The following is a 23,993-nucleotide window of genomic DNA, read 5'->3' as shown; positions in this document are numbered from 1 at the left end:
AATTAGGTAACAAGAAAGAAAGTAGTGTACTAAGTGAATATTACAGCACTTTTCTGTCCCATTTCTATAAGAGAAAGTGTGGGTCTAAGAGAATGGAAGCATGTTCCTAGTCCAGTTGACTTACTTGAAACATGGGCAATAGTAGAGCTCTCTAGCCTGAAAGTGTTGTTTCATAGATCAAGTGCCAGGCAGCGCACTGTAGAAGATGTGCAAAGTGTCTATAAATGCTGGGTTTCTGGATCTGTAATTGCACATTATTGCAAACAGGCTTTATTCTAGTGAGGGAGAATTATATCAATTATCCTAATTAATCTTTCCCAATTCCAACTACACTTTAATATACTGTCAATGTGTTTTTATATATATATATATTTATGTAAATACATTCATCTGTATAAATACACTCTTAATTTGTATTATTTGTATGCTTTTCTTAAAAGCTGTTCCTTTTAGGCTACTTTCATGTGTACCTTTTCTATTCCGTTAGATTTTATTTTATTTATTTATTTTTTTTTTAGAGACGGAGTCTCGCTTTGTCGCCCAAACAAACTGGAGTGCAGTGGTGGGATCTCGGCTCACTGCAAGCTCCGCCTTTCGGGTTTACGCCACTCTCCTGCCTCAGCCTCCCGAGTAGCCGGGACTACAGGCACCTGCCACCTCGCCCCGGCTAGTTTTTTGTATTTTTTAGTAGAGACGGGGTTTCACCAGGTTAGCCAGGATGGTCTCGATCTCCTGACCTTGTGATCCGCCTGTCTCGGCCTCCCAAAGTGCTAGGATTACAGGCTTGAGCCACCGCGCCCGGCCTACCGTTAGATTTTAATAGGCCGTGTGTTGGTTTCAATCCTCACTGTTTTCTCATTCATTCACTTTTGTATTGATTCCAGTTTATTTATTCATTCATTCATTCTCTCCGGACACTGTTAAGTTGCTAGGGTGCTGAATAAGACATAATTTCTGCCCTCAAGGAGTATACTATCTAGTTAGGGGAAGGAAAGGCACAGAAATAATATAGCAGAAACAGTAATAAAGACATTAGCAGAAAATTATGAGAACACAGAAGAGAAACATTTAATCCAGATTATATGGAAAGGGTTGGGGAGAAATGTAGTTCAGGGAGAGTTTTTGTAGTAGTCAACTTCTGGGCTGAGACTTAAACAATAAAGTAGTGGTTACTAGGTAAATAGGAGGAAAGGTAGAAAATGGCATTACTGATGGTGAAAATAGCCTGAGCATACATAGACCCATTCACAAGAAAAAGTGAGGCAGTTTAGTGTTACTGGAGCATAAAGTGAAAGGCAAACAGCAGTTAAGATGAAGTTGTGGGGCAAGCAGAGACGGGGCATTTGTATGCAGCACATGTAAGCAGAGACTACATTCAGGGGTCAAATAGGGAGATCCTTAAATGCTATTGGGTCAGATTTTAGTCTTAGGTGGCAGTTGGGAGGATGAATATAAGGAGGACAAGACATTTTTGGTAGCTGGTCGAGGTTGGTGACATTGAGGATCTAAATTAAGACAGTATTATGAGAATACGGAAGAGGAGGCAAAGTTAAGAACAGTGTGGAATATCAAAGCAGCGGGACCTATTACTACAAATGAGAGGGAGGAAGGACCAAGGATGCTTCTTATGTAGCTGCCTTCTATTCCTGGGTGACTGGTTGCACAGTCTACTTAGAGAATCCAGGAACAGAGAATATAGTGAGTTAATTTTTGGTTTTGTTATCTTCAACACATTGGGATTTTTAATATATCTGTGACTATATTTGGAATTAAATCTAATTAATGGTTAGTAGAGATGTCTAGATAATTAGAAATAACTCACCTTCAATATTTACCTTAACCATATCTCCTCATAGAAGCAGAGGTATGGGTCACCTGAGGTCAGGAGTTCAAGACCAGCCTGACCAACATGGAGAAACCATGTGTCTACTAAAAATACAAAATTAGCTGGGTGTGGTGGCACATGCCTGTAATCCCAGATACTCGGGAGGCTGAGGCACGAGAATCGCTTAAACCCAGGAGGTGGAGGATGCGATGAGCCAAGATCGTGCCATTGAACTCCAGTCTGGGCAACAAGAGCGAAACTCTGTCTCAAAAAAAAAAAAAATGCAGAGGTAACTCTGCTTTTCTTAAAGCATTCTGTGCATATATCTGTCATAATTCTTTTACTTTGTTGGAATCTTTGGTTTTCTTTCCTATTACCTACATAGTCACAGCCTAGTGTTTGATTCATAACCTCACTGTAAATGTGAGTGAGTGAATAGCAAGTGAATAGATTATTGTTAAAATAATAATTTCTATTATTTGATTGTTAGGAAAAGTTTATTTGTGGCTTATTCTCATTCTGATTCTCTGTTTTAACTCCTAGTGCCTTCCACTGGAAGAATCTCAAACAGCGCCACTTCCTCAGGATCAGTGGCACCAGCCAGCTCAGCTTTGGGACAACCCCAGCCAAGTGCCCAGGACACTTTAGTGCAAAGAGCTGAGCACATTCCAGCAGGGAAACGAACTCCAATGTGCGCCCACTGTAACCAGGTCATCAGGTTGGTTGTTTTTTGAAATTTTCTTGAAAGTGCTTAATATCAATATTAGGTTTTTGGATTTTTTTTTGTTTTTTTTTGCATTTTGAAATATGTGTAATGTAATTAGTGAAAATTTTCTTGCCATAATCCTATAGAGTACTAATTATTGAGTAGATAAATATGAATATCTATCCATTAGAATCTATTTTAATGAAAGGTAATACAGAGGTCTGTGAAAATAAAAGTACTAATTGCATTAGTTATCAGTTATCAATTCCTATTAGAACTAAGGAAAAAGTGATTAATGTGGCCTTTCAGAGAATAATAACATTTTAAGACTCAAAGGGACCCTGAAAGTCATTTATCCTAATTTTATTATTCTACAAATTATAGAAGTGAGGACATTCATTTAGATGAAAAATAACTAGTGACATTAAATAACTGTGAGCCTTAGAGAAAAAGAAGATTGGAATTTTGAGTACATGAGCACTGAAAGGTACCTTCAGACCTATTCATAAATGTTTTGAATGTTAGATTAGGTAATGACCTGCTTCTTTAAAATATGTTTTATCCAAATCTATTTATTATGTCTTAATTACAAGAAGAAAAAGTCTCAGAGATCTTAAGAATGCACTGTACTGCACCTTACTGGATCTCTCAGTATTTCTGAATAAGGGGCTTTTAGAATGTTAGGCGGTGTAGGCACCAATGCTGATTGCAGGCATCCCACCCAAAGGACCTTGTTGCACTTCATGAGTTGCCTTGTTGGCAGTAACAAATCGTCCTTTGAAGTGATTTCTCAAGCTCTCTTCTTTTTAAATTTATCCTACTTTGAAATAATTGAAACAGTGACTTCTCTAAAGTTGAATAAGGTAAAACTTAATTACATTTTCTTCTCTTCTATTACATAATTATAGCATAATGTTTCTAGGTAATATTTTAAATGGAGTCAGGAAACCTCAATACTTCATTTAAGAGTCAAATATAAACACCCCTCTCTTTAGCCTACTAATAATTAAATAATATATGTATCAAGAACATAGCACACAGTATGCCACTCAAAATTGAATAGTTTTTTTTTATTTTAAAGGTAGTCAATTTTCATTGTGACATTTAAAAAACATAGAAACACAGAAAACAAAAAACAAAGTTCACACATAATCGCACCTCCCAAGGTAACTGCTATTACTATTTTCTCTCAGACTTTTAAAACATTCACACATAAGGACAGATATTATTTTACAAAAATGGAATCTTAATACAGTATTTTGTAAGCTGTTATTTTTCCTTTAAATGGTATTTTTCAGAGTGAGTACCTGCTTAGTAAGAATTAGCCAGCAGCAGTGGTAGTGGTAGTAGTGGTTTTGGTGAGAAAGGGAAAATCAGTAAAGGTTTCCAAAGTTTAGAGCAGTATTCAACACACAGAAGACATTCAGGAAATGTTTAACTGCATAGATCACGCATGACTCTAGACCCATTCATCATTTAGGCCATAATGTCAATTTGGTTAGTCATTTTCCTGAAAGTATTAGTATGGGGTCCTGTCTTATAGAAATATTTAAACTAATATAAGATCTAGTATGTTGCTCCTTTATCCTAATAAAGAAAACAATGTTTTAATACTACCTGCATTTAGCTGTTATATTTTTGGTTTAATATCGATAAAATAGAAACAAACTCTGACTTGTAACATGGCTTCTGTAAGTTACAGTACTTGGTTGCCTAGACTTATGCTTAGGGATACTATATTCTGGATAAAAACACCCTTTGTGGAGACAGGAGTCACTGCTGTTATTTGTATGCTATTGTAAGCAAGTAATTACTGGGTGAGTTAACAAAATGTCATACCACATCAGTTGCTGATTCATGTTGTCTAGTTATCAAATTCCATGATATCATGTAATCACCACTTCTGGCACTTCTAAAAAACTTAATATGGAGAAAATGAAGATCAAAGTAGAAATTACATTCACCACCCCTACCTGCCTTGGTGTTAAATTTAATGCCAGGCTAGGATGCAATTTTAATGCACAATCAGCCTGCCGTGTAAAATAAATATGTGTTATGTTAACATGAGTAACCATCACTTATTGCTCCCTCATCTGTTAAATGTTATATTGTTCTGGATTATCCAGTACTTGTTATTAGTTAAGCATTAAAACTTCATTTACTAAGGAAGTTAATAGGAATGGGGATTAGTTCATGTCAAGATCATGTAACAGTAATTAACATAGCACATTTGCCTGGTGCTCAAATGCTTAAGCAGCTTGAATCAATTGTGGTCAGTTCAGAGGCCTAGTCAAAGCATAATTCTAGTTATTGGCCTCAGTGTCACTATTACTTACCAAAGCAAGAAGGCTTTAGATCAAGTGACATTCTCTTGGACACCTGTTTTAAAAACGAGCTGCAGTTTCAGGCTTGATACCTTCAGTGTAGACTATTATACCCTGGCAAGCTTGGAGAAGTTTAAATTTATAATTTATATTGTGAGTTTTCTACCATATATTTATATTGTTTGTACTAATTTATATTGTTTTGTTTTATATTTGCTTTTCAATATTTCAAATTTGCCAAAAACCATTTTTTATGTAAAGGCAAACTAAAGCACATTTTATGTTGTATTTTTTTTTTTTTTTTCAGCAGAGTTGATTGTTTTAGAAAACCTCAGCAATCTGAGTGTTAGAACTGAACTGGTTGTCTCTTTATAGAACACATTCAGTTTAAAATTCCGTAATCTTACTTGGATCTAAAGTTTGAAAATTTTTTGGTTTATTTGAATTGTGAAAAGTTTATGGATATTTTGCCTAAATTGTATGATGGAGACATTACTTTAGCTACAAATGAATAGGAAGTTACATTTTAGGAACTTCTGTTAAAGCTTTAAGTTTGCTATGGGACATTTTCAGTCAAATTATGATAGAAGCATCATTTATTTGACTCATACTTGTGAATAAATTGACTGTTGGAGTGCTAGGAGGATAATAGAGAATCATAGAAAATCAGGCAGTTGTAGCCAAAACCGTATTTCAGTTTCCCTGGTAGAATGGGGTTTTGAACAATCTAGCTTATTTCTTAAGTGTTACATGACCATTTGTATTACATGGAGTTAACTGAACTATTTATGTTCAGCTTCTTGACATCTTTGTGAAAGAAGTAAGGGGCTTATAGTGCTTGAATTTATTCTTAAATATGGAATGCTTAAATGGCCACATTACTATTGTTTTGTCTGCCTACAGTACATCACCAGAAAAACCATATACAGCCAATCCATTGTTTGTTCCAGTGAGAAAAAAAAAATTAACTGATTGATTTGTTTTTTGCTCAGTGGTTTTCAAACCTGCTCTGAGGAGCACCATCTCAGTTTACCAAGGAAAAACATGCAGAATTTTTTTGCTTGTTTTACCATTTATTTCAGTCTCTGAGCACCCCTTTATTTATAGGTTTTATTTATCATCCCCACTGATTAAGATTTGACTTGAAAATAAAAGGCCTCCTGGCAATCAATGTATTAGCCCTTGTATTTAAGGAAACAACTAAAGACATTGACCAAGACTCATAAGCAAGGCAGAGACCAAGATTTCACTATTTACTGTTGTGAAAGATTAGAAAGAACATAAATGTGCAGCATCTATATAATGTAATTTTCAGATAATAATTAATGTTAAATGTGTTTTTAGCATATTCCAAATATTGCACTAAGAATTTTGCCTGAATTTTCATGACAACCCTGTGAGACAGTTGCTATGATTATTCCACTTCAAGGTTGAGAAAATTGAGGCACAGAGAAGTTATGTATTTGTTTGAAGTTACATATATAGTAAATAATAGAACCTGAATTTGAGCCCAGATTTGTCTAACTTTAATTTTTTTCATGCTTTTCACTACCACTACATAGGAAATGTTTATAGTATCACATTAATATGGCAAAAATGAAATAAGGAACTCTAAAGTATGATTCCAATTTTGTATAAAGAAACTATACACCAAGATATGTATTTAAGCCTGATAACAATAAAAATAGCTATTATATATTGAACATGGTTGGTATCATACCACGAACTTTTGTTTTGTTTTGTTTTGTTTTGTTTTGTTTTGTTTTGTTTTGTTTGAGACGGAATCTCCCTCTGACACCCAGGCTGGAGTACAGTGGTGCGATCTTGGCTCACTGCAACCTCCACCTCCTGGGTTCAAATGATTCTGCTGTGTCAGCCTCCCAAGTAGCTGGGACTACAGGCGCTGCCACCATGCCTGGCTAATTTTTTGTATTTTCAGTAGAGATGGGGTTTCACCGTGTTAGCCAGGATGGTCTCGATCTCCTGACCTCATGATCCGCCCACCTCGGCCTCCCAAAGTGCTGGAATTACAGGTGTGAGCCACCACAACTGGCCCATTCCAAGAACTTTGTTAGTATCATTCTACTGGATCCCCAAAATACCTCCAGAGAATTGACATTATTCTTTTTAAAAAATTTTTTATGTCCATAGGTTTTTGGGGAACAGGTGGTATTTGGTTACATAAGTTCTTTAGAGGCGATTTGTGAGATTTTGGTGCACCCATCACCTGAGCAGTATACTCTGAACCTAGTTTGTAGTCTTTTATCCCTCACCCCCTTCCCATCCTTTCCCCCTGAGTCCTCAAAATCCATTGTATCATTTTTATGCCTTTACATCCTCATAGCTTAGCTCCTACTTACGAGTGAGAACATACGATGTTTGGTTTTCTATTCCTGAGTTACATCACTTAGAATAGTAGTTTCCAGTTCCATCCAGGTTGCTGTGAATGCCATTAATTTATTCTTTTTTATGGCTGAGTAGTATTCCATTGTATTTATATACCACAGTTTCTTTATTCATTGATTGATGGGCATTTGGGCTGGTTCCATATTTTTGCAGTTGTGAATTGTGCTGCTGTAAACATGCATGTGCAAGTATCTTTTTCATATACTGACTTCTCTGTTAGTAGATATATTCTTATGCCTGTTTTACAGATGGGAATACAGAGACTTAGATTAATTTACCCAAAGTCACAAAGCTGGTTAAATAGTAGAGCCAGGGCTGGAACCCATCTGTTTGATTCTGAAATACATTCATTAATTCATTAAATATCTATTGAGGGTCCTATAATGAACCAGACACTGTTTTATCCCACTGATTTTAGAAATATAATAGTAAACAATACATATAGCGAGTGTGCTTTAGAAAAAGACCAAAAGAGAACTATACCCCAAAATTAAGAGTTATAATCCCCAGATAATTGGATTTGATGTGATGTTTATTTTCTTCTCTCTCTGACTTCAGTCTTTCTAATTTATTGCACAGGGGTGTGTGTGTTCGTGTGTTTGTGATTAGTAAATATACACACAGTGATATATATTACTGTATTAAATCAGAAAAACACCCTCAGTAAACCTGCCATAACTGAAGAGTAAGGCAATGTACTTTTATTCATAGTGTTTGAATGAGAAAGAAGAAAATAGATAATAAACAAGTTGAACAGTTAAATATTCTCATCTCCCCTCTAAAATTATTTTGTACCGCATATAAGTAATCGTAAACTCATATAGGTGACCTAGGGCTCACTTTTCTAGTTTCTCATCTAATATAGGAGTATAAGCAACATTCGTTGAGTATTTTGTGTGCCGCTCTCCTTAGGTATCACTGGCACAGAAATCAAAGACATGCTCTTTTTCCTTAAGAAGGTTACTGTTATGAACTGAATTGTCTTCCCAAAATTCATTTGCTGAAATCCCAAATTCCAGTACCTCAGAATGGGACTATATTTGAAGAGGGCATTTGGTCTTTAAAGAGGTAAAATGAGGTCAGTAGGGTGGGCCTTAATTAAATTTAACTGGTGTCATTATAAGAGGAAATTGAGACACTGACACATATTGAGGGAAGACCATGTGAAGACACATGGAGATGGTGGCCATCTATACACTAAGGGGAGAGGCCCTCTTGACATCTTGATCTTGAACTTCTAGCTTCCAGAACTGTGAGAAAATAAATTCTTGTTGTTGAAGTCACCCAGTCTGTGGTACTTTGCTAAGGCAGTCCTAGCAAACTAATTCAGTTTATAGTCTAATCAAAAGTACAGACAAGCAGATCAACTAACAAATTAATATGGTAAGTCGAATAGAGATACATCTAGGATTACATCGGTGCAAAAAGGAGAGGTGAGGATTATCCAACTTCAACAAACCAATTTATTTTATTTGAAAAGAATGGAAAGCAGTAAGGTTCAGAAGTCTATTCATAATCAAGTCAATATTTTGTACAACAAATGTCCATTGAAAACTTCTATACAAGTTACCATACTGGCACCATGCTATATACCCCATGCTCACACCCAAACAGATGGGTGTGACTGGAAGGAATCCCACAATCACACTTACCAGTCTCCTTTTAAATTCATCACTACTAATCTCAGGTATGTTCCTTCTTTTCCCTGGGTATATTCTTAATAGTAACGAAAGACTGCTGTTTCTCTAATATGCTTACTTTCCCACTTTCCCCAAAAAACCCATTTCACATCTTCTTTTTCCTCAAACTTCTAAAATCTCCTTTCCCATCCTCACTATTAGCTGATGACTTTGATTCCTCTTTCACTTTTTTATGTAGGAAAGGGAACAAAAAAGACATACAACATAGAGAAAATGAATAGCAAAATGCCACTAATAAATCCTACTTTATCAGTAGGTTACATTAAACATAAATAAATCACACACCAGCTAAAAGAGAGAGTGAAAGGGTAGATAAAATTACGATCTAACTATAAGTTGTCTGCAAGAGACACAGTTTAAAATAAAAGATACAAATATGTTACAAGTGAAAGTATAGAAAAAAAATTATGCAAATAGTAATCGTAAGAGAGTTAGAATGACTGTACTAATATCAGATAAAATCGATGTTAAGACAAAAAAAATTACTAGAGACAGAGTAGTACATTTTATGATAAAAAGTTCAATCCATCAAGAAAATGTGAGTTATAAACATATATTTACTAACAGCATCAAGTGAAATAAAAACTGTCAGAATGGAAGGGAGTAATATATATAATTCAATAGTAATGGTTGGAAACTTCAACACTCCACATTAATTAATGGATATAATTGATGACTAGTCAGAATAGCAAAAAGAATTAGAAAACTTGAACAACACTAAATACCAAGTAGACTTTAACAGGTATCTATAGAACATTCCACTCAGCAACAGCAGAATCCAGCAGAATTATATATTCTTCTGACGTGTATGTGGAACATTCTTCAGAATAGACCATATGTTAAAACATAAAACAAGTTTCAATAAATTTAAAAGGACTGAAGTCATACAAAGTATGCTCTCTGACCAGAATGGAATGAAATTAGAAATCAATAACAGAAGAAAATATGGGAAATTCACAAATATGTAGAAATTAAAAAACACACTCCTTAAACTGTCAATGGGTCAGAAAAGAAATGACAAGGGAAACTAGAAAATACTTTGAGCTGAATGAAAATGAAAATATAATATACCAAAACTTATTGAATGCAGCTAAAGCAGTGGTTAGAGGGAAATTGATAGCTGGCAAATGTCTGCATTTAGAAGGAAGAATGATCTCAAATCAGTAACATTGCCTTCCACCTTAAGACTCTAGAAAAATATCAAACTAAATCCAAAACGTAGAAGGAAGGCAAGAACAAAGATTACAGCAGAAATGAATGAAATCGAGAATTTAAAAAAATCAATGAAACTACAATTTGGTTCCTTGGAAGGATCAACAAAATTGACAAACATTGGCTAAACTACCAAGAAAAAAATAAAAAGAAGACTCAAATCACTAAAAATAACACTAAGGTGTCTCACAGGTTTTTGGTTTTTGTTTTTTGTTGTGAGGCCGAGTCTCACTGTGTTTCCCAGGCTGGAATGCAGTGGCGGGATCTCAGCTCACTACAGCCTTCGCCTCCCAAGTTCAAGGGATTCTCCTGCCTCAGCCTCCCCAATAGCTGAGTCCACAGGCCTGCACCACCATGCCTGGCTAATTTTTGTATTTTTAGTAGAGACAGAGTTTCACCATATTAGCCAGTCTGGCCTCAAACTCCTGGACTCAAGTGATCCACTCGTCTTGGCCTCCCAAAATGCTGGGATTATAGGCATGAGCCTCCATGCCCAGCCAGTATCTCACAGTTTCTGTGTCATGAGCCTATGGGTTATCTGAGTACCCTGCTCAGAATCTCACCAGGCTGAAATCATGGTGTCAGCTGAGCTGAAGTTATCATCTAGAGATCCAGATCTTCTTCCAAGCTCACTCAGGTTGTTGGGCAAATTCAGTTCCTTGCAGCTCTGGGACTGACGTCCTTATAGGCCGTCACCACCTTAGACAGTTCACAACATAATTGCTTTCTTCCTCAGGGCCAGCAGTAGAACCTCTCCTGTTGCTTCTTAACTTCTTTTAAGGGCTTACCTGATTAGGTCAGGCCCATCCAGGATGATCGGTCTTTTGATTAACTCAATATCCACTGATTAGGGGATGTAATTTTTTTTGGTTTTGGTTTTGTTTTTTTGTTTTTGTTTTTTTGAGACAGATTCTCACTCTGTCGCCCATGCTGGAGTGCAGTGGCGCAATCTTCGTTCACTGTAACCTCCGCCTCCTGGGTTCAAGCGATTCCCCTGCCTCAGCCTGCCGAATAGCTGAGACCACAGGCACGCACCACCATGCCTGGCTAATTTTTGTATTTTTGGTAAAGACGAGGTTTTACCATGTTGGCCGGGCTGGTCTCGAACTCCTGGCCTCAAGTGATCCACCCGTCTCAGCCTCCCAAAGTGCTGGGATTACACGCGTGAGCCACCATGCCTAACCTAGGGGATGTAATTGTATCTGCAAAATCCTTTTTGCCATTTAAAGTTATCTAATCACAGAAGTGGTACCCCATCATGGTCACAGGTTCTACCCACACTCATGGAGAGGGTCTTTACTCAAATATCAGAGTGTTGCTGGTCACCTATTTAAATTCTCTGGTTTCATCCCTACTTACCGCATATACTATCTTCCTCTCTGCCCTCCCTGCTTTATTTTTCTTGTCAGCCTTTAATATCTAACATGCCATATATTTTATTTATCTTATGTCATCTCCCTGTCCTATGTTAGCATGTAAGTTCCATGCAATCAGGGCTTTTTTTGGCTTTGTTCCCTGCCAGATTTCCTGTTTCTAGAACAGTGCCTAGCACATACTGCATTTAGTAAATTTTTGTTCAATTGATAGATGAACTTTTACATATTTGTAGAGTGTATATTAGTGTTGCCAATTTGAAATTATATCTCACTTGTCTTATTATTGAATTACATTTATCCTGCTTTGCAGATTTTTATAATAATCTCAATAAAAAGAATTAACTGTAGTTGTCTCCAGTAGACTTTTAAAAAATTTTCAATTAAGGTTACCTCCTTTAGAACCTGTTCTCTGTATTCATTATTATGTTTAAACTGATGTTACCTGTGCATTTATTTTTGAAGAGCAAGTCATTTATGCCTTTCAGATATAAAACTATAGGTAGCCTCACAACGCTTTAAAAGTAGTATGTTAAAGGACCAAAAGTTAAAGTTGACATTCAATGAAAGAATTATTTTTTTAATGTTCCAAATTGGAAAGTTTGGGTATAAGCCACTGGAAATGAAGAATTAAGAGTGACAAATACAGTGTTTCCAAATTTTAGGAAGGACTGTTAATGTCTGCAGTTTTGAGTATTCTAAGACGATAGTCACTGTGTGTTTAATTTTCTTTTACTCTCTTCCTGCTTGTGTCTTTGTGTGTAAATGTTTGTGAATGTATATATGTGCAGTTTCTCCCAATTATCTTGTTTCTATTTCACTCTATTCCTGTGGCTGTGTTGTTCTTTTGCTCATGCCAGGCCCTTCCTAATGTTGGCAAAAACAAAACAAAACAAAACAAAAACATAAAAGTGGTTTGTACGTTTGTATTAGTATATTTAACTAAGTAGAATATCAGATTCTTTTTTTATTCTTGAGCATGTCAGTTTTTTTTATAGCTTTGGGAAACTTTTGTTTTTGACTTCTACTGATACAGTAATTTTCAGTCGAATAAAATCTGTTGTGGTTGGGCTTTGAAAAATTCCAGTTTTACAGTTAGTTCGTCATCCATATGATCTTAGGAAAGTTGGCTGATTTCTCTGATGTTTCCATCATCTGCATGTGTATGAAAAAGTTAATTTCTATCACTGGGGTTATTGTGAGAATTAAATAACAAAGGCAAGCAAAATATAAGCATCGGATTTTGAAGCTAAATCCCAGTTAGGTTGTGCCTGTTGAAATCTGAGTTCCTTTCACCTTTGTATTTGTAAACTTTCCTTTTTCTCTGAACTCTTCCTTGGCATCCTTGCCTACCTTTCCTTTCTTCTCCCCAGCTGCCCCCACTTTTTGGATAGGTCTCACAGAAGATAAACAGGGTGAAAAGTTTCATGCCATAGCTCTTCTCTGTCAGCCAGCCAAATGCTTTAAATCCCTCCTTGCCCTCCATTTGTCAGTCAACATGTACTTAGTAAGGGCTCACAGGACATCGAGTATTAGAAGAGATAGCTGAATACTTAATTCCACTTTGCAGTTATCCAGGTCTGTCATTCCTGTTCACAAATGGAAACCCAATCCTACCTGGAACAAGAAGAACTTATTTAGTGTTAATCCTGTGTTAATGAATTTGTTAAATGAGTCTTTGCTGACACAGAGAAGAGAACACTTTGCTGTATGTAAAAGCTTCATTTTATTGTTTAATCTATACTTAATTTCAAGGGCATTGATGGGGAAAGATGCTCTTTCAGGACAGCCAAGAAGTATCAAGTTAGGCCAGTAGTTGCCCTGAGCATGCTTGTTTAAGAGAGCAGATCTGACAGGAGCAAGCGTCATTTTCAACTTGTTTTTTAAAGATGCAATGGGAATTTCTTTACTGTCTAAAATTCCTTTTGCTATTTGAAGAGAACTAATGAAATACTTTAAAGTCATCCTTTTAATTGACTATAGTTTTAATTTATGTATTTATAGTGAACTCTATCCCAGCAAGTTTGTAGAAAGACTTTTACAGGTATGTGAAATATAAGATAATCTTATAAATTACAAAAGGGGAAAAAGAATTAAATTCATGGATAGGCTCATTAAAAATGAAGCTAATGTCCAGACTGGACAATACTAAAATAATGACTTGCCCACTTACCTCTGGTTGGACTGTAAATTTGACTTTAGGCCTTCTAGTAGTCTACCAAAAATGAAAGGCAGTTTTGCAATTTACAGTAAGATAAAAATAAGACTATTGCTGAGGAGAAAAGCATAATAGTTCTTGCTACAAAAATCAGAGAGGAATTTTTCTGAATGAGTCCATGTGAAAATGATGCTGGGTGATCTAACAACACTCCAGCAACAACTTGCAGGAAGAGCAAGGGTGAATTTCATAGAGCTATGTCCTGTAACAACTATCAGTACAGGCTCATGTATCACATCAAGCACTGTTCATAAAAGGAATAATCCTGTGGGGTGCACCAGGCCCAATATGCTGTGATTCACAGAACCCAGTTTTCTGATGATCTGACTTGAATTTAGCACATATTTTAGAAAATCTGGCAAATGGAATGTATTTTTCTTGGTCAGTTATTCTTAAATGTCTTTTTTTCTTCTCAGATGAACTTTGTCAAATATTTGATAGCATTGATAGACATGTTCCAGGAGCAGAGCTTTTCATTTTGTTCCAGGTACATACCAACACTTATGCTTTAACAGAATGCAGTTTGAAGTTGAATTGACTTCTTTGAAAACTGAGAAGCCAAATAAGAATACTAGCCTCAAGAGTCCTTCAGCCTTATGGATGAGCTGAAGATGTGCCCTAGTAAAAAAAAACTCACCCTAGTAAATGGTTTTGAATCTGTTTTAATGTGCACCTAGAGAGTAGCATGAAACCCCAAGGCTCTACCATGCTCTGTGTTATGGTCACAGTAAATTGAGCCTGGAAGATTTTTCATACATATATAACCAGTTACCCACCTGGTGGAAAAACACAGGACACTCATCAAACTTTGGCTTTGAGCAGTGTGATTCCTGGTTTATCTTTGTTGATAAACTACTTGCCAAACATACCCTGAGAAAATCAGATGAAGGAACTCGTTGAGTAGGATTGTTATTTTATAAGTCAGTTAAAAATGACCAACCACTTACCAAAAGTAATATATTCGATTACAGAATCGGTGATCTTTAGCCCTTATTTTCTGGCAGGAATTAGTAAACAAAGGCATTCCTTATTAGTCATAACAAAATTATGGTACCCTAAAGTTTTAAAAATAATAATAATTAACTGCCTATCTCAAACTTAAGAGAATGATATATACTAGTTTATACAAAATGGCATCATGTTATTAATAAGAAACAAGTTAACAAAAAGTAGGGCTAGAAAATACCCTCTTACACCCCACTTAAAATTTTTAATCACTCATCAAGAGCCTTTCTCCTTTTGTGACTCTTGCAGAATTAGGTGCTGATTCTGAGTAAACATCAATCTGTTGACAAAGAATTTGCAGTAGGAGATAATTATTGAATAGCAAGGTTTATGTTATTGTCAGAATTTTAAAACTGCTCTGACTTTGTGATACTCATTGCTATGACTTCTCCTAATAATCTGCCTAGAAGTCTGGTATCTGATGCTTACTAACAATTGCCATGCGGTCGCTTAGGGATGATAAGTGATGTTAATGAGGTCAAAGGCAGAATATCAGTTGACTAGAGTGGCATACTAGAAATCAGGAAATTCAGCTTCTAGCCTTGGCTTGGTCAGTGATTTTATGATATTTGTCATATCTTGTGAACATTCTGTACCTTGGCTTCTCCATCTGTTAAACTGAATTCATAATAACTGTCCTGGTCTATCTCACAGGAATGTTGCATGGACAAATTAGATAAGTGTAAAAGTGCCTTGGAGGTAAAGCTGCTCTATGAATATAAATTAGTGTGATATAGCTACTGAAAAGTATGTTGCAGAGGCTGGAATGGTTAGTCTCTGCAGGCTTCATGACTAGATAAGGCTTCATAATGGATTCCTGCCAAGTAAACCAAGCCCATCTTATCAGTTCATGACCATAAAGTATTTAATGGGGGAAAAATAATCTCTTTACAAACATTTGTTACCTTGATACAAATGTGTGTTAAAAATCAGTCATTGTGGGGAGGGGGAAGAGGGAAGTTGGTGCACAGTGGGTATAAAATTTCAATTATGCAAGATGAATAAGTTCTAGGGATCTGCTGTACAACATTGTGCCCATAATTAACAATACTACATTGTACTCTTAAAAATCTGTTAAGAGAGTGGATCTCATTGTAAGGGTTCTTACCGCAATAAAATTAAATTTTTGAAATAAATCAGTCATATTTGAATGAAATGAAATTTTTCCGAGTAGTTTCAGACAATCGATAATATCTAGTTTACACTTTCTGTAGTCATTTTGGAGGGTGAGGATTTGATATGTTTAGTAAAGTTGAGAAATAAGTATATGAAAGAATGTGTGGGGAAAAGAAATTGATTGTGGGGAAGAAAAATTGTCTCAGGTAATAGTTACTACTATTTTTAGCACTTTTGACTTACCAAATTGAGATTTTTGTTTGTTTCTTTTATAGAAATGTCAAAGTCTCATCTCTGCCTAAATCATATATTTTTTTCTGGTTGCCTCATGTTCTGTCAGTCACAGTTAGCATCCTCATTCTCAATCCTACCCGTGGTGCAGACAGATTGCCTCATTTCAGCTCAATAAAACATATCACCAGATACCCTTAGACAGAAAAAAGGGTGGGGAGTGCCCTTTCTTGAAGGAATCCCTTAAGTACGCCTCTCCCCTTTTCTCTTCACATCAATGCAGAGTCCCACTGTGAATTTACAACACCCAACACCCATGAGTTCAGTCCTTAAGAATGAAAATTGAGCAGGTATTTAATTGGTTGGACACTGCATAAAAGAGGTCCTATCCAGGCTAACCCTAGAAACTTTTATTCTCAAACTTAGTTGGCCTCTTTTTCTTCTGTCAGAGGACCATTCTTAGTGGCTCTGGGGAAATCTTGGCACCCAGAAGAATTCAACTGCGCTCACTGCAAAAATACAATGGCCTACATTGGATTTGTAGAGGAGAAAGGAGCCCTGTATTGTGAGCTGTGCTATGAGAAATTCTTTGCTCCTGAATGTGGTCGATGCCAAAGGAAGATCCTTGGAGTAAGTAATGGAAACGTTTTTATTCTCAATGAGTTTTAAAGTAGAACGATTTTTTGATAAGAAACTCTTCTATCATTTTAACTTTTTATTTTCTTCTTGCTTTATGCCTTCTCTGCTTTCATCACTATTTATTATTGTACAGCAAAACTAAATAGACCTTTGTGGAAATACATCGGACTCATGGGGTTAGGTTGTCTTTGGTTTTGTCTCACTGAGTGCTGGCTTGTCTGGTGAAAGTCTAGCCACTGTGGGGAAAAAATAATTTACTGTGGGTGTGCTTCCTCAACAGGAGCCTGTTTGCTCAGGAATGAAGAGGTCGCATAGGACCACACACATCTGAGTTCTCAGAATTGACACCTTCACTGTTTTAAATTAAATTCCATAGCTTTTATAAGAGCAGTATTTCCCCCACTTGTCAGAGTTCAAGCACAGGACACTGATTTCATGAAATATATAAAACATGAGGTTTATAAATGATATATTTTTCTTGAATACATATAATGTTTAAAAATATAATCTCAGTTTTATGAGAGTACACATGTGATGGAAATTTTTTTTTCCTTTTTTTGCAAAAAAAGGAGTAATTTAGGAATCAGAGACAGTACATAATAAATAATGGTGAATACATGAATTTCTTGCTCTGAAATACCTGGTTTCTAATGAAAAAGTAAGGGCCAGGCATACTTTATGGGTGACTAGGAGCTGGAATCTGATTTCAGAAGAAGCCAAAGTACGTGGCTTCACACAAAAGTTGGAAATGGCCCTGCTGAACTCTAATATACTCTCAATGTGAAAATATGATAATGAAACTCTAATTATTGTTAATTGAGAGAATAGGTAGTATGAATTATTGAGTAGTCTTAAGATATCTCTTAGGATATCCTTAAATATGTCTAAAACGTTGAAGACACTTAAAATTATATATATGCCACCTGAAATATTTCTAGATTATTAATTTGTATAATATGTTGGGAACAAAGAAGTGGAAATGGTTCAGACTGTACCTTCCCAAATGATAACAAATAATTAATAGAATATTCATTAATATGATTTTAGTGTATCCAGGTATTCTGTGAATGCTAGAATAATAAAACAAAGTGAAGTTAGAGTCTTAGACCCAAATAAAGTTCTAGGAAATGGAAATCTCATACTCATTGCTTTGGAGATGGGCCAGAACTGCGATAGCTTGTCTAGATTGTTTTTTAGTTATTTGATTACCTGTTAAAGACTTGCCTCAAGGATGGAAAGGGAAGAATATTCTGGAAGACTTGGGAGATAGTTTGATTCAATGTACATCTTCTACAGATGTTCATGGTGAATTTTTTGGATCTAAATGTCTGTTTCTTCCCATTGTCCTTCAGTAGTGAACTATGACAATTTCTTTGGCTAATAATTCTATTTTATTTCATTTTATTTTGATATTTTTTATAAAAGGAAGTAGTTCATGCAAGAACAATTAGAAAACATAAAAAATTTAAATAATAAATTTAAATGACCTAAATATTTACCAGTCACAGATAATTACTGTTAACCTTATGATGTGTTTTTTTCCAGTTTGCTCTTTATCAGTAACTTGTTTACAAAATTGTAACCGTGCTTTATGTATAATATTCTTTTTTGTGATAAATATTATGAAAGAGTATTCACTATTCATCAGAAATTATTTTAATGGCTCCATCTGTCTCTCAATACAAAGAAATGATTTCTTGTAAAACCAACACCCCAAAACATCTTTTACTAATTAATTTCTGGCCCAAATCTTTTTAACTTGGTATATTTAACCATTGGGCCATTGCTGTCTAGAATGTCTTAGACATTCGAGTCTGTGCTTAGTGCCATCTTATTAGCTGATTTCCAAAAGCCTAAACACATGGTAAACTGATTGGATTACATTATATTTTTATTATATTTGATTACATTGTATACATGTATATACATTATGTACGCATAATATATATATAATTTTATATAATTATATACATTTTATTTTATTTATTTATTTTTTTTTTGAGACTGCGTCTTTCTCTATCGCCCAGGCTGGAGTGCAGTGGCTGGATCTCGGCTCACTGCAAGCTCCACCTCACGGGTTCACGCTATTCTCCTGCCTCAGCCTCCCGAGTAGCTGGGACTACAGGCGCCAGCCACCACGCCCAGCTAATTTTTTGTATTTTTAGCAGAGACGAGGTTTTATCATGTTAGCCAGGGTGGTCTCTATCTCCTGACCTCGTGATCCGCCCACCTCGGCCTCCCAAAGTGCTGGGATTGCAGGTGTGAGCCACTGTGCCCGGCCCCATTATGTTTTATTGTTATATTATATATAATATTATTGCTTCTAGAAGGCACCAAAGTATAGGTTTGTTTTAATTTTTAAATGCTTCCTCCTTCCCCCAGAACTTTTGCAGATAATACCATAAAACCTTTGTAAGTTAATGTTTCCTGACACCCTTTGAGAAGAAGCAGAAAGTTTTGCAGGAAGCATTTATGAAATGCTTATTCACTGTACATATAATGTATAAATAACATAGTGATCGTTGTTTAAATTTACTGATTGGCATTTGTAAAGGACACACATCTAAACATGCATCCGTTTAGATGATTTGTGAGTCTGTTCTTAAGTATCTCCTGTTACTTTGAGGGAAAGCTCAAGACAAAAATGAAGTACGTGTGCCTACTTTGGATTAGCTTTACAGGGATTTACTGGTACAGATATTAAACATTTATGTATTTATTGTCATCTTTTTTTACATCCAATTATCTTTCTGTAACAGGAAGTCATCAATGCTTTGAAACAAACTTGGCATGTTTCCTGTTTTGTGTGTGTAGCCTGTGGAAAGCCCATTCGGAACAATGTTTTTCACTTGGAGGATGGTGAACCCTACTGTGAGACTGGTAAGATCAGGGAGCCATTTATTTCTTGAATTTTGAATAAAGGTAAAGCATTAACCCTTATATTACTATAAAGCTCATGAAAAGATTAGGCAAAGTTATTTTCTTAATTGTTTTGGGAGCATTTAGTGTTACTCTAAACATATAGAAAAAACTATGTAGTTTTTTTTTTCTTTTGAGACAGAGTCTTACCCTTGTTGCCCAGGCTGAAGTGCAATGGCGTAATCTCGGCTCACTGCAGCTTCCACCTCCCAGGTTCAAGCAATTCTCCTGCCTCAGCCTCCCGAGTAGCTGGGAATACAGCCATGTGCCACCATGCCCAGCTAATTTTGTATTTTTAACAGAGATAGGGTTCCATCATGTGGGCCAGGCTGGTCTCAAACTCCTGACCTCAGGTGATCCACCAGCCTCAGCCTCCCAAAGTGCTGGGATTACAGGCATTAGCTACTGTGCCCGGCCCTATATAGACTTTTTAATGTGACTTTGTCAAAACAGATATTCATAACTTTATTATTAGAATTGAGAATGTAAGCATTACTTAGTAGGAAAAATATTTTGCTTGAATTCCCAATAATTTGTGGATGTAAATTCTACTAAATCGTGTACCTTAAGGCCACTTCTTATAGTCCAGTAGTGAATTTTGTAAACATCAGAAATGTTCCACTTTAGAATATGATATTGATTTGCCCTTTAAGACAACTGCCTTGAAAATAAACTTGAGATCCTTTTTTACTTTTACTGAATGAGAAGGTAATCCTGACTTGGATTTTTCCCTTGGAAAATGATTTTTAATAAACTGGGCTATAAGGACCTATCTACTACATTTGTCTTATCACACAAACTCAGAACGTTTCCTTTTCCTTCCCAAAGTCTGTAAGTGAACTATAATAACATTTATTTATTAATATTGCCCTTACTTAGATATTACTACCACATACACATTTCAAAATGTAGAACATGTTTCCTTTATTATGCTCTATTCACTACCACTGCATTCTCACTACTTTTATTGTTATTCTACCTCACAATTCAAAGCTCTGTGCTGAAAGAAGGGGTTATTCCAGAATAATGGAGTTAAAGGAGCAGTCAGCTTCTAAGTTGAAGCTGTACCGTAATCATTCAGCCCTTCTTTGCCCACTCGGTATTCTCTTATTTTCATCTTCCTTTCAGTTCTTAGTTTGAACCAACCTGGATATATTCCAGACTGTCTCCCAGGAACCCCAGAAATTCCAGTGAAGTACCCCATGGGCTGTTTTGGGACAGGTTGGCCACAAGCTGCCTTCCTCGATTCAACCAGAATACTCCATATTTTGTAATTCCACTTAATTTTTCTGAAGAAGGAGTTGGGTTTTTTTGTTTGGTTTTTAGTTTGATTTGTTTGTTTTAGCAGCTTTGGAAGACATTTTGACTAACTGGCAGGTAGCCCCTGTCTAGCCAAAACACAAAACAGTCTAGCCTTAATACCATATTTAATGTATTTGAAGTCATATTTTAAAAGCCAAATAATTATAGAAAAGGAAAAACATTATTGAATATTTATTTAAATGTCACGTCTAATGAACTTGGTCTGTTTTGTTCTTTTCTTCTTTTAACCCCAAACCATTTCTTAACCCAGTCTCCTCCATCTCAATAAATAACCCCACCGTCCACTATCCAAAAACCTGCAGGCCGTATTGGATTCTGCTTTTTCCCTTGTTCTTTCCTTATCCAATCTAAATAGTAAATCCTGGAAGCTCTACCTCCAATGTATATCATATTCATTTATTTCTCTCCATCTTAGCTGTCACTAAACCTAACTTGCTTTCACCCTTTGGGCATTGTAATTGGCACCTAAATGGAATAGCCCCTCCCCTTTCTTCCAACCTCCAAACAGCAGGCACAGAGCAGCTATAGTAATATTTTTTGAAATGTGAATTAGATCAAACTTAAACCCTTTAGTGGCTTCCACTAGAAAAAAATTACACTTTTTTTTTTTTTTGAGATGGAGTCTCACTCTGTCACCCAGGCTGGAGTGCAGTGGCTAGATCTCCGCTCACTACAACCTTCGCCTCCCGGGTTCAGGTGATTCTTCTGCATCATCTCCCGAGTAGCTGGGATTACAGGCACCTGCCACCACACCCGGCTAATATTTTTGTATTTTTAGTAGAGACGGGGTTTCACCATGTTGGCCAGGGTAGTATAGAACTCCTGACCTCAAGTGATCCACCTGCCTCGGCCTCCTGAAGTGCTAGGATTACAGGCGTGAGCCACCGCGCCCGGCCAATTACACTAAGAGGGCCTGTTTTCCCATCCTCATCTCCTCCCACCTTACCTTCTGTCACCAGATTCTACCCATAGCCAGCCCCAGGGCCTTTTTTTTTAACATGCCGAGACCCTTCCTTCTTTGGAGCTTTTGTGCTTACTGTTTCTTCTAACTTGAATGTTCTTCGTCAGCTTTTCTGTGGCGATTCCTCTTTATTCACGTTTCATTGCAACTATTAACCACTTCAGAGAGGCCTTTTCTAATTTTCCTTAATAGTGTAGTGACCCCCAATTATTTTATATTAAATTACTATTTTCTTTCCTTCGTGGTACTTATCATACTCTGAAATGATTTATTATCATTTATTTTTTAAATTCAATAAATTATGACATCCTCTTTCCAATGAGAATATGAGCCCCATGAGGAAAGCAACCTCAACTGTCTTCTTCACCACTGTACCCCTGCAGTGCCTTGAACAATGCCTGGTACACAGTAGACTGCATGAATCTATGCTGAGCAAATGGTGCTAAGGAATACTAAAGATTGACAATTGCTAAGTAAGGTTAATCAAGTTGCAAATTATAGCCTGCCTTCCTCTCCAGCTGAGGTTGGATTGGCAATGTCAGAGGCCAAAGGCTGAACCATGAGTCAACACAGTAGTGAGAGGAGCTGCATAAAAGAAAATTAGGGCAACCAGCCTGGGCAACATGGTGACACCCTGTCTCTACTAAAAATTCAAAAAATTTAGCCAGGTGTGGTGGTGGGCACCTGTAAGACCGACTGAGGCAGGAGAATCACTTGAACCCAAGAGGTGGAGGTTCCAGTGAGCCGAGATTGTGCCACTACACTCCAGCCTGGGCGAGAGAGTGAGACTGTGTCTCAAAAAGACAAAAAAGAAAAGAAAATTAGAGCCAGGCACAGTGACTCAATGCCCTTAATCCCAGCTCTTTGGGAAATGAGGCAGGAGGATCACTTGAGGCCATGAGTTCAAAACCACCAGGGGCAGCCTACCAAGACCCTGTCTCTACAAAAAAAAAATTTTTTTTTAATTAGCTGGACTTGGTGGCTGGTACATGTAGTCTCAGCTACTCGGGAGACAGAGGCAGGAGGATGGCTTGAGCCCAGGAGGTGGAGGCTGCGGTGAACTATGATCATACCACTACACTCAAGCCTGGGTGACAGAGCAAGACCCTGTCTCTCTAATGAAAAAAAAAAAAAAAAGAAAAGAAAATTCTAATTTAGTAGTAGAGAAACATCTTTTCAAAACTGCTTTCGTTAGAAGGAAATCCTGTTAGTGTTCTTGTAACTGTAATCTATGTCAAGTAAATGGTCTTTTCTGGCTAAGGGTTTTCAACATGAAGTCATAAAATTGAAAGGAAAATACAGCAAAATAAATTGTGGCTAATATTGTTGTGATACAGTCTAGCTAGAAACTCAGTCATAGCACTTGTTCATGATAGTTTCCTGTAACATTTCTTTTTTCTTCCTTGACCAAGTCAGATACGCTATGAAGTTTGCCAATATCAGATTTTGTTTTTGATCTCTGTTCATTAGTCTTATTGTTGCTAGTTATTAGAAGTCCTTTGTATTTCTTCAGAACAGTCTTGTCTACTGATAACTGGACACAAAACAGTTCTTTTTTTTTTTTTTTTTTTTTTTTTTTCCTTTGAGACAGAGTCTCACTCTTGTCACGAGGCTAGAGTGCAGTGGCACGATCTTGGCTCACTGCAACCTCCGCCTCCTGGATTTAAGTGATTCTCATGCGTCAGCCTCCCAAGTAGCTGGGACTACAGGCATGCGCCACCGCGCCCAGCTAATTTTTGTATTTTTTGTAGAGATGGGGTTTCACCATGTTAGCCAGGATGGTCTCGATCTCTTGACCTCGTGGTCTGCCCACCTCAGCCTCCCAAAGTGCTGGGATTACAGGCGTGAGCAACCACGCCCGGCCAGAACAGTTCTTTATATGTATTTAGGCAATTAAGTAGTTGGTGAGAAGTGAGAAGTATTACATGGAAAATTATAATCAAGAATTTTAGGTTGTATAAATAATATTTATACCAAGGGAATCCTGAAACGTGCTAAACATATCTTTCAAGCCAAATATTATACCATCTCCTGA

The 23,993-nt window shown here is 36.6% G+C and overlaps 1 protein-coding gene across 1 annotated transcript in view; it reads left to right on the top strand.

Moving 5' to 3' along the window:
* PDLIM5 (PDZ and LIM domain 5) overlaps positions 1-23,993 on the top strand; it is a 215,879-nt gene that overhangs the window by 189,080 nt on the left and 2,806 nt on the right. The window contains 4 exon segments of the mRNA XM_017875510.1: positions 2,369-2,543; positions 16,566-16,746; positions 19,515-19,648; positions 20,896-20,944. Of these exon segments, the coding sequence (XP_017730999.1) occupies positions 2,369-2,543; positions 16,566-16,746; positions 19,515-19,648; positions 20,896-20,944 (539 nt within the window).

This window comes from Rhinopithecus bieti, unplaced genomic scaffold (assembly GCF_001698545.2).
Source record: "Rhinopithecus bieti isolate Rb0 unplaced genomic scaffold, ASM169854v2 scaffold_6708, whole genome shotgun sequence".
NCBI lineage: Eukaryota > Metazoa > Chordata > Mammalia > Primates > Cercopithecidae > Rhinopithecus > Rhinopithecus bieti.
Note: the sequence above shows the minus strand (reverse complement) of the source record. Positions and strands in the feature narration are given on the sequence as shown.